The sequence below is a fragment of the Delphinus delphis genome, chromosome 13 (assembly GCF_949987515.2).
Source record: "Delphinus delphis chromosome 13, mDelDel1.2, whole genome shotgun sequence".
In the NCBI taxonomy this organism is placed as follows: Eukaryota; Metazoa; Chordata; class Mammalia; order Artiodactyla; family Delphinidae; genus Delphinus; species Delphinus delphis.
The window spans coordinates 11,922,898-11,935,480 of record NC_082695.1 but is presented as its reverse complement, the minus strand read 5'-3'; the positions used below and the strand labels follow the sequence as shown (position 1 = coordinate 11,935,480).

The 12,583-nt window shown below is 53.6% G+C and overlaps 1 protein-coding gene across 1 annotated transcript in view; it reads right to left on the bottom strand.

The window, feature by feature from the left end:
- The window catches only part of TESC (tescalcin), a 62,928-nt gene extending 58,411 nt beyond the window's left edge, over nucleotides 1-4,517 (bottom strand). Inside the window, exon 1 of the mRNA XM_060028098.1 lies at nucleotides 4,312-4,517. Coding sequence (XP_059884081.1) covers nucleotides 4,312-4,369 — 58 coding nt within the window. The 5' untranslated portion in view covers nucleotides 4,370-4,517. The remainder of the gene's footprint in view (nucleotides 1-4,311) is intronic.
- Between the last annotated feature and the right edge of the window lie 8,066 nt (nucleotides 4,518-12,583).

Below are 12,583 nucleotides of genomic sequence, written 5' to 3'. Positions count from 1 at the left end.
GGTGGGGACAGGGAACACGCTACAGTGAGTGATTCCTGTCTTCCTGCCCAGCGTCCACGTCACACCTTGGGACACACCTTGGGTTTGACACCACGCCTGCCACGGAGAAAGGCCAGCTCACCACTCGGACACACGACCAGAATGCCTTCGCTCGGGTTTCTAATATGAATTTTAACAGTCTAGGTAGTCAGCGTTCCTGGCGCAGAAACGATGTTTGGGAGTACTTGTCTATGTTTTAAATCAGTCGATGAGACTCTGACAGGCAAGGCGAGGTGGGCGTGCAGACCCAAGGATGCCCTGCGTGAGCGAGCTTGCGCTCAGGCCTATTTTTGGCAGGGCTGACGTGGCCAAGGCCAGCTGCTGGTGTGGCACTAGATTTTATACCGGACACTGGCTCCTGGGCAGTACTCCCTGGGTTATAAAGTCCCCAGGGCCTTCACCCCTTCGACGTGAACCTCTTGTGTTCTCACTGAGTACAAAGGTACTGAGAACACTCCCCACTCTCAGGGAGCTCCAAGTTTCAAGGGGGTGGCAGGCGACGAAGCTGACAATTATAACAGGGTGTGATGTGAGCTATTACAGGAGGGAATGCAGGGGCTGCAGGAGTGCTGACGACGGGCATTTAACACACAAAGGTAGGAAGGAGGGTAGCCAGGGATGGCTTTCTGGAAGGAAACAATAGCTAAGCTGAGCTCTGAACGAGGAAGAGCATGAGTTTCATAAAGAGACGCGGCAGGGCTTCCCTGGTGGCACAGTGGTGGAGAGTCCGCCTGCCGATGCAGGGGACGTGGGTTCGTGCCCCGGTCCGGGAGGATCCCACGTGCCGCGGAGCGGCTGGGCCCGTGAGCCATGGCCACTGAGCCTGCGCGTCCGGAGCCTGTGCTCCACAACGGGAGAGGCCGCAGCAGGGAGAGGCCCGCCTACCCAAAAAAAGAAAAAAAAAAAGAGAGAGAGAGACGGGGCAAAGAGGAAACGTGCGCGATCTTCACCTGGGTGGTGGTTACAGAAGTATGGACATATGCAAACGCCGCATTATGTGAGATGGGAAGAGTGCTCCAGGCACAGGGAACCGATTGTACAAAGGCCTGGTGGTGAGAAAAATATACGGGCAGGCTGTTCCTACCCCTTCTGGGTTCCTAGAAATCTGAGGGGCAACGAAACACAGTGAAAGCACAGCAGTAGCAGGACAGTGAGCCTGGGGATCCTGAGATCCCTACTCCTCCGCATAGGAGCTGCGGGACGGGAGGCAAGTTGCTTTACTCCTCTGAGCCTCTGTAAAATGGCCACAGTACCACCTTCCCTGGAGGACTACCATGAGGATTCCAAGAGAGTGCATGCAAAGGGATCACCCTGGTCCTCAGAGAGGCGGGGAAAGCCTAGCAAACCCTGTGGGCACAGCCTGTTCTCTGGTTGCCCTGGACCTAGGGCTCTTCCCCCTTCTCAGGGATGCTTCCCAAGGGTTCTTATAGGAACACTCCACCCAGCCCGCAGGATGCTGGGAGCTGACGTTCCCATACCAAGTCAAGCACTGCCACACATACATACACCCTCTTGTTGAATCTATACCGCCACCCCACGATCCAGGTGGGAGCACTAACGCTCAGAGAGGTAAAACGACTTGCTTAAGGTCATGCAGCTGTGAAGAAGCGGCACCGACTTAACTCTTACTTGTGGCTCAGAGCAACCAGGACCTCTCGAGGTATTTAAAGCATGGCTGATGATACTAAACACTTGTGCCTGTTCTAAATACTTCAGGTGAATTCACTCACTTAATCCTTCCCAACAACTCAGAGGAAGGTACCACTTTAATCCCGATTTTATAGTGCATGAAACTGAGGCACTCAGGGCGTAAATGACTTGCCCAAGGCTGCATACCTATCAAGACCCCTTAAATCAGGTTCCCATCCCAACCTGAGCCCCATGTCCACGTCCTCATCTCATACAAACCTCATTCATTGTCCTCAACTTGTTCCTGCCAAAGGACCTTTGCATTCGCTGTGCCCTCTGCTCCAAATGCACTTCCGACTGGTCTTCACGCAGCTGGCTCCTTCTTACTTGGGTCTATTCCATTATCACCTCCCCCGAGAAGCCCTCCTGGTCCCCTCGAAAGAAATGTTTCCTTGCCCCTCCCCAACTCTCATGCCATCGGATTGTATCTTCTTCACGGAACTTGACACCAGTGGGTTGATCTGTTTATGCTGTGCATCTCCCCTCAGGAAATCAACCTCTCTGGGTCTGAATGGATAAAAGCGCTCAGACTGTGCCAACCTCTTTCACAGAACTAGGGGGAAGTTTCCACCTACTTGAAGTTCAGATAACGGAAGGCATTATCCTCCCCTCTAGTCTGACCTCAGAACTCCTTCCCTGACCTCCTGTCTCCCCTCCCTCTTTGGGGTGTGAAATCTGAGTTCTGAGCAGCAAAAAGGGAAGTCAAATCAGCCACCTCTAGGAAAGCAACAAAGCACGGGACCCTCAGCTTCTATCATCCGGGTCGGAGGCTGGGCCCAGGAAACTGACAAGATTCCCAGCATGCTCTGCAGCCCCGTCACCTGTCAAACCCACAACCAGATGGAATTCCCCCAGACTGCCTGCCACGAGGGGCTGCCTGAGAGACTGCGGCCAGCCCACCCTTCCTGCAGAGATACCAGCCTCAGAGAACCCCCATTTCTAACCAGGCAGATTTAAGGCAGCCAGAGGGCACTCAAGAAATAATAAAAACAGGGGAAATTCAAGAAACTCAGGTGACAGGAATCCTACCTCCTCTCTCACGTGCGCCTTGTTGAACTAGACTTTATAAAACTTTTTGAATAAGTGAAAGTCACACATGGTTCAAAATGAAAACATAAAAAAGTTAACAGTGAAAAGCTCACCCCCCCTTCATCTTTTCTACCAAATCCCCCAATAAGTATTATTCTTAATTCCTTGATGCAAATAAAAGTTACAAAAATATACTCTTACTCCCCCTCTTTAAAAAAGAAAAAGGGGTGCCATATGATATATATGCACCACAACTTTTTTTTCCTCCAGTTGAAGATAGCTCTATATTTGTACGCAGGAAGGTGTCCGCATACATGTCTGTGTATGTATGCATGTGTAGACCCAGACACCAATTATTAAGGGCTTTCTGTAATTTTCACCCAATTCTCCTGGAAAGAGGTGTTTAGATTGGTAATGGGAATCAGGTGTTTAGATTGGGAGTCAGGAGGGGTCATTTTTCAGCTCACGCACAAATGGCGGGGCCGCTCCCTCCAGCTGATCCACCATGGCCGCTGACTGTCTGCACTAAACTCAAAGCAGGCACCAGAAGCCAGCTCCTGACTGGAAATTACCCCTGCAGCTACCGTTTTCTTGAGCATTTATCTACAAAATACTAGCAGAAATCCCATTCTAGAAGGAAGGAAACAGAGACAGAGAGAGGTAAAGTGACTAGCCCAAGGACACACAGCCAGGAAGTAGCGCTGGCGGGGTTGACACCCGGTCTGCCCATTGCCAAAGCCAGTCTGCCCACTCACCTGGCCTCTCTCGGTCTTCAAGTCCACACCCCCCTTCACAGCCCGTAATAGAACCGGGTGCCAGGGTCAAGTTCCCAGCCCGGCTGGACTTGGGCGGTCAGGCGCTTCCGCCATCACTTCCCTGCGGTCAGCTCGGCCCGCAGCCCGGCCTCCCGGTGCAGTGCGCCCTGCCCCAGGCGGATACGGGGCGCACAGCCTCTGCGGGCCCGGGAGTCCGGGCGAGCTCCACGAAGGTCGCCGGGCTCCAGCAAAGTGCTCTTCGGGCGCTGCCTCGCTTAATCCTCCCAGTTACCCATGGTGGGGTAGCGGGGGACCCGCCTGAAACCATTTTACAGACGGGAGGCTCAGAGACCCGCTCACCCGCGCTAAGGTCGCGGGGCCGGGCTCCCACCCAGCTCCCGCCGACTGAAAAACTTTCCTCCCCCTGCGTAATCCTGAATCCAAACGACTTTCAGGTGCGGGTCGCGTACAACAGCTGAGCACCAGCTCTCCCGGCCCGGGAGCCCGGACACTGCTCCCTCCCGGGTCCGCAGTCCCAGGTTCAGGGGTTCCCAGCCAACTCCGAGAGCACCGAGGCAGAGCTGCCGCGACACTTACTCAGCATCACCGCAGCCTGCAAAGTGGCCGGCGGGGACCCATTTGAAGGAGGGGGAGACTGAGGCGCAGAGAGAGCCAGCTACTAGTCCAAGGTCACACAGCGCGGTGGCCCGAAGCCCAGCGGGTGGCCGTGGGCTGGGAGCCCCCGTGCCAGCCGGCCGGCGGTCGCGGTCCCCGTCACCGTCCCCCGCGGGATACTCACAGCCTGTCTTGCCTTCGAGCTCCCGCACCTCCTCGGACGCGGAGTGGGTAGCGCCCATGGTGCCCGCGGCGGGGGCCCGGGGGCGCTCGTCCCTCCCAGGCCCTGGGCTGGCGTCGGCTGCGCAGCGGCGGGTCCGGCCTCGGGTCCGACACAGGTCGGGACGCCAGGAACTGGTCTGAGCCGCGGGTTCCGCGTGGGGTGCGAGCGCGGCCTCTTATAGCGGCGGCGGGCGGAGCGCCACGGTCCTAGTGCGCTCCGGCTTCGCGCATTGCCGGGAGTGGGGAGCGCCCCGCCCCGGGCCGGAAACGGCGGGGAGAGGGGTGAGGAGAGGAGGGGGACCCAGGTTCCCCATTCCCCACAACCGCGGCCGTGCTCGTCGCGCCTCACCCCTTCCGCACCCCTGCCGGCTGTGGGAAGAAGGTGTGAGCAGAGTTGGGGGTATAGGTAGGAGGCATCAGACCCCACGGAGGTTCCATGCCCTCCGCCACCCTCCCAGATGTCAGGAGGGAAACTCCCTGGGAACAATGGAGAAGGACAGCATTAATTATCTCTATGGTGAACAGCAATAAAGATAATATAATAATCATAATCCAACCTGAATGCGCAAGTGGGGGGCTTTCGTTGGTTTATTCCAGGAAAGCCCACCCTGATGAAGTGGGCACACCCACGTACAAGACTGGCCTGTCCTAGCTACTCAGCCTAGTTGCTTAGGGTGGGGACGTTCTCGGTTTTTAGGTTCAGGGATTCTGACTCAGGCAGGGCCCAGGAGGCTGCATTTCAAACTACCAGAGAGAATGCCATCCTTCTGGGAGAAGTTTTGCCTGAAGCTGACTGAAGGAGTTGGGTTCCGTAACCAGGTTGGGTGACCCCGGCCAGTCCTGCCACCTATCTAACCATGATTCCTTCTCCTTAAGATGGGGATAGTAATAGTTAATGAGACATAGATCAGAAAGGCCTGGCCTGGGACACAGCGCAAGACAGCCGCTGTGGAAGCATGTCCACTTTACAACAGAGGAACTGGTTCTCAGAAGGGTCACATAGCCAGGGCATCAATTCAAAGTCAACACTTTCCCTGTCTCAAGCCCAGGCCATTGTGCTCCACGTGCCTGGTGACGTGGCCATCAAGGATTGGCATGTATTCAGGGTCTGTCCTGGGTGCCAGGCTCCGCTGACAGCGCTGGGGGGCGGCGGTCATGGAGATTTGATCCGTCTCACCTACATCCACATCACAGAGCGCTGGGGAGGGAGTGCTGAGAACCAGGTGCCCATACCTGCAGGCCACAGGTCCAAGCTGAGGGTTATAGCCCTTTCCAGGGACAAGGATGCCGTTCAGAGTCACCAGGGGCCTCCTGAAACCTGCCAGAGCAGCAGAGTCAGCCCCCTCCTGGTTGAAAATCCAGCTCCCCTTTACCCTCTGTCAGGACACTCACAGAGCTGGGGCGGCACCCGGAATGTGCATTTGCAAAGCCCGCGGGCGGTTCTGAGACCTAGCCAAGCCGGGGAAATGTTGGCTGTGGGGGCATCAGCTGGTCCAAGCAAACTGGAAAGCCGCCTGGGAGACTGCATGTCAGGTCAGAAGGACTCTAGAAACCCAAACTGGCCTCTGGATCAAGAAATGGGGCCCTGGGCCCGTTGGGAATTACCCACAACTGCTGGACACAATTTTGTTCCGACTTAAAATTCTGTTCCTGGAATTTTATTATATTAAATTATCCAAGGATTAAATGCTGGGGCTTTTTGCTGGGGAGATAGAAAATGACGTTCTCACGGCTACATCTCCTCCCCTTTGGCATGGCTGCTCTCAGAGCTGGTACAGTACAGGTGGGCGGGGGTAAAAGCCCTGGGACAGTGCCCTGGGGCAGGCAGGGGGCACGTGGCCTGGCTCTGCCCCTCGGGTGATTGCGGAGAGACTCCCAGTGTATGGGGTGAAGGGCGGTGGTCTTTGCTCCATCGTCTGTCTACCCAGTCAACTTCATCTCAAGCTCCGCTGGCCACGGTCAGTTTCTAGACTAGCATTTGTGCTGGTCCCTTCTGCCAGGAACTCCGCTGCTCTCCATTTTCCCGTGATCGGGGCTCCTCAGATCTCAGCATAAACATCACCTCCTTGGAGAGTCCTTCTCAGGGCCCCCATCCGCTCTCCTGGGTCTGCTGCCATACAGGCCGCCTTCTCCAGCCAGCGGGAGCTGGAAGGCTGGGTGTGATGAGCACAGGGAATTTGTTCCTGGCGGCAGGGCTTGGAGAAAGAAGCGGGAGCTCCTTGTGGCAGCAGGAATATGCGGGCTTGCTTGTTCATTCATTGATTCATCGCCCATTTATCGAAGGTCTGCTGTGTACAGGGGCCTGCCTGGGGCCTGGAGCCACACTTCTGCTCTTACGGGAGTCCTGGAGGAGTGGGAGACAGACACACAGGAGGTGACAACGCAGCGGGGTAAACAAGGCCCCGCAGAGATCTGGAATGTTCAAGCTGGAATGGCCGCTGGAGAGACTGTTAACCCCTAAGCTGAGCTTTGGGGAGTCCATGACTGTCCCAAACTGTGGTCCCAAAGGGACATGCCAGAGGCAACTACTGGCTGGACAGAAGTACCTGTGAGGTTTGGGGGCCCTGCGGTCACCCACCCTCTGCCTGGGCTTTGCCTCCTTCTCTGGCAATGATGCACACACACGGCAGGGCTCTCTGCACACAAAGCCTGCTGCCCCTGTTCCAGGACATCAGGCCTTTAATTCAATCCTGCTAATGGCGTCAGAGCACCAAGGAGGTCTGGAGCGCTGCGTGGAGTCTGGCTGGGCTGATTGGATCTGTTGTCTGGAGCCCTGGAAGAGGGGGCACCCTGTGTGGTGATCTTTATTCTCCCCCTCACTCAGTGTGACCTTCGGAGAGCTAGGGAACACTTTGGTCACCAGGCAACTGCCTCTCTTCTCCCAGAGGAGCTGATTACAAACAGTGGCTGCAGTGAGAATGGCTGGTACCTGTGAGGCCACCAAGGGCAGCTGAGCCCAGAGATGGTGAGGATGGTCTTCATTCGTCTAAGGGAAACAGACTACCGAACCACACTTGGGCCAGTGGCTTTGCCTCCCTGGGCCTCAGTTTCCCGTCTGTAAAGTGGGAATAACAATGGTGCCTTCTTCATGATGTTTATGAGGGTTAAATGTGGATTCATATATCTAAAGGGCTTAAAACAGTGCCTGACACAGGAAGTGCTATCCAGTGGGGTGCAGGTAAACAGGCCCTGAGAAAACAGAGGAAAAGCTCTACCTTGCAACATTGCCCATTTCCCTGTTGTAAATACTCCCACCATGGTCAATTTCAAGGTACCAATAATTGAACAATGGGCTTGCAAAATTCCTGAATGTTTAATCATTTGTTCTTGCAAGCTGGTCTGAGACAATTCAGCACACCACTACACAGTAGGCTGTTATTATGATTCATATGTTCATTTGTCCACTCATTCACTACTGAGTGCCAGGAATTCAGATACTACAGTGAGGTAGTCTCTGACCTCAGAGTCTGGAAGGAAAAAGATAGGAACAGACCATCATTAGTGCGTACACTACTGGGTACCCAATACATGCCCATTTTATATTTTTTTAATTTTTAAAATAAATTTATTTATTTATTTTTGGCTGCGTTGGGTCTTCGTTGCTGCACGTGGGCTTTCTCAAGTTGCAGTGAGCGGGGGCTACTCTTCGTTGCGGTGTGCAGGCTTCTCATTGCGGTGGCTTCTCCTGCCGCGGAGCACAGGCTCCGGGCACGCGGACTTCAGTAGTTGTGACTCGCAGGCTCCAGAGCGCAGGCTCAGCAGTTGTGGCGCACGGGCCCAGCTGCTCTGCAGCATGTGGGATCCTCCAGGACCAGGGTTCGAACCTGTGTCACCCGCACTGGCAGGTGGACTCCTAACCACTGTGCCCTGGACCAGGGAAGTCCTGCCCATTTTATTGATGGGAAAACCAAGGTGTTCAGAATGGATGGTAAACCAGAATCAGAGTACACACATGCAGTTGTGTAAATGGCAGTTCACCCGTATTGCTCTCCTGGCCCTCTGATCACTTAGCTTGGGGGGAGGGGGCGTCTCCGAAGGGTTGGCAATGTTCTGGGAGCAACAAAACACTTTTCTTAATTTGGGGACCACTGACCCTATGAAAGTTACAGGGATTCCGAGTGCCATCTTGCTTGGCCTTTGACTTAGAGCAGACACACCTAACCACTTCAAACAGGTGAGGATCAGTGCTGCTCTTGTAAATAACGTCCAGGGAGGGAAGCCCCAGAAATGGCTACACCAGTGTCTTGACTCTGAAACAGCTTTTCTCTTAAGCTCACTTAAGCTCCTTATGCTGGTCTCATATGTCTTGGTCTCTTGGTTTCAGTGTGAATGGAATCAGAGAAGAATCATGCCCAATTTGAATTTTGAATTAAAGGTGTCCTTTTGGTTATCTTTTATTTGTTTTATTTATTTTTTTGTTGCTAATATATTTTTTAACATCTTTATTGGAGTATAATTGCTTTACAATGTTGTGTTACTTTCTGCTGTATAACAAATGGAATCAGCTATACGTATACATATATCCCCATATCCCCTCCCTCTTGCGTCTCCCTCCCACCCTCCCTATCCCACCCCTCTAGGCGGTCACAAAGCACCTCCCTGTGCTATGCGGCTGCTTCCCACTAGCTATCTGTTTTACATTTGGTAGTGCATATATGTCCATGCCACTCTCTCACTTCGTCCCAGTTTACCCTTCCCCCTCCGTGTCAAGTCCATTCTCTACGTCTGTGTCTTTATTCCTGCCCTGCCCCTAGGTTCTTCAAAACTATTTTTTTTTCACATTTCATATATATGTTAGCATACAGTATTTGTTGTTCTCTTTCTGACTTACTTCACTCTGTACGACAGACTCTAGGTCTATCCACCTCACTACAAATAACTCAGTTTTGTTTCTTTTTATGGCTGAGTAATATTCCATTGTATAGATGTGCCACATCTTCTTTATCCATCTGTCAATGGACACTTAGGTTGCGTCCATGTCCTGGCTATTGTAAATAGAGCTGCAATGCACATTGTGGTATATGACTCTTTTTGAATTGTGGTTTTCTCAGGGTAGGTGCCCAGTAGTGGGATGGCTGGGTCGTATGGTAGTTCTATTTTTAGTTTTTGAAGGAACCTCCATACTGTTCTCCATAGTGGCTGTATCAATTTACATTCCCACCAACAGTGCAAGAGGGTTCCCTTTTCTCCACACCCTCTCCAGCATTTATTGTTTGTAGATTTTTTTGATGATGGCCATTCTGACTGAGGTGAGATGATACCTCATTGTAGTTTTGATTTACATTTCTCTAATGATTAGTGATGTTGAGCAACCTTTCATGTGTTTGTTGGCAATCTGTATATCTTCTTTGGAGAAACGTCTATTTAGGTCTTCTGCCCATTTTTGGATTGGGTTGTTTGTTTTTATGATATTGAGCTGCATGAGCTGCTTGTATATTTTGGAGATTAATCCTTTGTCAGCTGCTTCGTTTGCAAATATTTTCTCCCATTCTGAGGGTTGCCTTTTCGTCTTGTTTATGGTTTCCTTTGCTGTGCAAAAGCTTTTAAGTTTCATTAGGTCCCATTTGTTTATTTTTGTTATTTCCATTTCTCTAGGAGATGGGGCAGAAAGGATCTTGCTGTGATTTATGTCAGAGTGTTCTGCCTATATTTTCCTCTAAGAGTTTGATAGTGTCTGGCCTTACATTTAGGTCTTTAGTCCATTTTGAGTTTATTTTTGTGTACAGTGTTAGGAGTGTTCTAATTTCATTCTTTTACATGTAGCTGTCCAGTCTTCCCAGAACCACTTATTGAAGAGACTGTCTTTTCTCCATTGTATATTCTTGCCTCCTTTATCAAAGATAAGGTGACCACATGTGTGTGGGTTTATCTCTGGGTTTTCTATACTGCTTTTGGTTATCTTTTAAACAATCCTTTCTCACCCGAGGCACCCTGATCTTTGAAGCTAACCTTGGGTGATGGTGTGCTGCAGGAGACGGATTCAGATCTAAGTTGCATCCCAGCTCTGCCACTCCCCGGGTGGTGTGGCCTTGGGCTGGTTCCTTTGAAGCTCTGAACCTTGATGTCCTCATCTGTATAATGGGTCCATAATCCCATCTTTACAGAGATGATTCAGCAAGGGTGAAATGGCTAGGAGGTGACAGGGCTGGGATTGGATGATGAGCTGGCCACCTGCAGGACCATGAACTACCCAGCAGGGCAGTACCACTGGCTGGGATCCTGCCACCTGGTTCATCTTAGCACCTCCGCAGCCAGGGTGTGGGAGTGGGGGCAGGCACAGCCACCTCCTCCCTCCCTCCCTGCCTCCCCTCCCTCCTGAGATGGCTGCAAGTACCAGTGGGACCCGGCTGAGGGCCTGGGAGGCAGGGTGATAAATATATGCTGGGGTTCAGAGTCAGCACAGCCGATAATTTGGGGCTTATTTGTGACAGGTTGCAGCAGGCACGTACCGTCTGGGCCAGCTGGGGCAGACGGAGGGCAAAGGCAGGCTGGGGCGGGGGCGGGGTGAGGGCGGAGGTAAGAGGTGGGCCCAGGTGCCCCACCGCGCGCCCCCCTCCCGAGGCTGTGCTGACTTGGCAGTGCCCGGGCCGCTCCCGCTGACTGGGCACGCTTCCCAGTTGTCCACCCTCAGCTGTCTCCGCAACACTCCCAGGGCTGGCTGTGGACAGCCGAGATGGGAACCAGATCCAGCTCTACCCTTCATGGAGAAAGATGTGGATGTGAAGGAATGACAGGTTCCCAGCTGCTCTTTCAAGGCTCTTTACACAGAGGAAACATCTCCTCTGCCCAAGAGACTCCAGCGTGGGGTGGGGGGAGAGAAAGGTGCTTTGGGGCTTCTGGGTCCTCCACTGCATGTAGAGGCAGGTAAAAATCCTGGACAGGGTTTAGTGTTTTGACCTGGCAGAGGGACTGCTGGGGGGAGAAACTGGGGAAGAGGAGCCCCCCTCCCTCCCCACATTGCAGTGGGCGGGAGCCAAGTTGGGGGGGGGGATTAAAGAGCCCCTTGGAATTGGCAGGCTCGACCCTCTCATTTTCACCAGGGAGGAGGGTCAAGGTCACATAGGTCTAAACCCCAAAGAGGGAAGGAGCATAGAGAGGGCCCTGGACCTCAAGCCCAGCCACCAGATGTCACAGGGTGAGCGGAGGCCTGTGGATTTCTGGGGAGAGGGAGGCAGGTGGGGACAGGAGAGTCTGTGCTGGGGGCGGGGCTCAGGAGCAGGGGCTTCCAGAAGGAGGCATCCCTCCCAGGGGACCCGAGAGGCCAGGGCAGAAGGCGAGGGCACAAGTGAGACAGCACTGGGGCTGCCCTGAAATCCACGGGGAGCCGCGCGGGCTCAGTTCCTGCGCTGCGCACTCCAGGGCTGAGGAGTCAGGACCCCCGGGAGGTGCGTGGTGAGGCCTGAGGGTTGCCTGACAGCACAGGCCCCTCCCCTCTTGGGGGGCTGTCTCGTGGAGCCAGGGTGCAAGGTCAACATCACGCGCAGCCACAGTCATCCTCAAAAATCCCCTAGTGACCATAAAGTCTGGTCCTTACAGGTTTATGCACGCAACCCTGTGCAGGACATACGCATAACATCTAAAGATGCAAACGTCCAGTAAGAAACCGCGCACGAGCGCCTGAGTATGGCAAGACATCATTTTAAAGAGTATTTTAAGTTTAAACTGTTCCTTTTCCTTTTCTTTCTCCTCCCCTCGCCCCAATCCCTCCAATACTTCCACTAAAAGCTCACAGCTCCTGGTGGGGAACCATAATTTAACCTTAGGTTGACCTAATCTTTGTACTTAATCTCTCCCCAGAATTTATTAATTTCAGAAAAAGTCAGCAGTTACCTGCCGGGACTCGGAGCAAGTTCTGGACCGGAGTTCTGCTTCCCTTAAACGGCAGGAGTTCCCACACTCGGGTGTGTATAAGAGTCCCCCAGAGCGACTGGTGCAGTGGGCTGGGGTCTGCACGTGTCAGAGGCCCCTCAGGTGCCGGTGAGGCCGGGGCCAGCAGGACGGAGGCACCTGTGCCCTCTCACTGCCCGGGAGCATCTAAATCCAGAGCTGGCCAGGGACCGTCCGCCCTCTCCCCTGCTGACCCCTGCTCTCTATCCCCATCTTACTGGTCCGGCGTCCAGCGTCCAGAAAACTGGGGGTGGTGAGGCGATGGAGAAGTAACAGATCAGAAACCCCACCTTGGGGGTCACCTGGCCCCGTTCCTACACCTTCAACGAATTCCTTCGGCTCAGTGC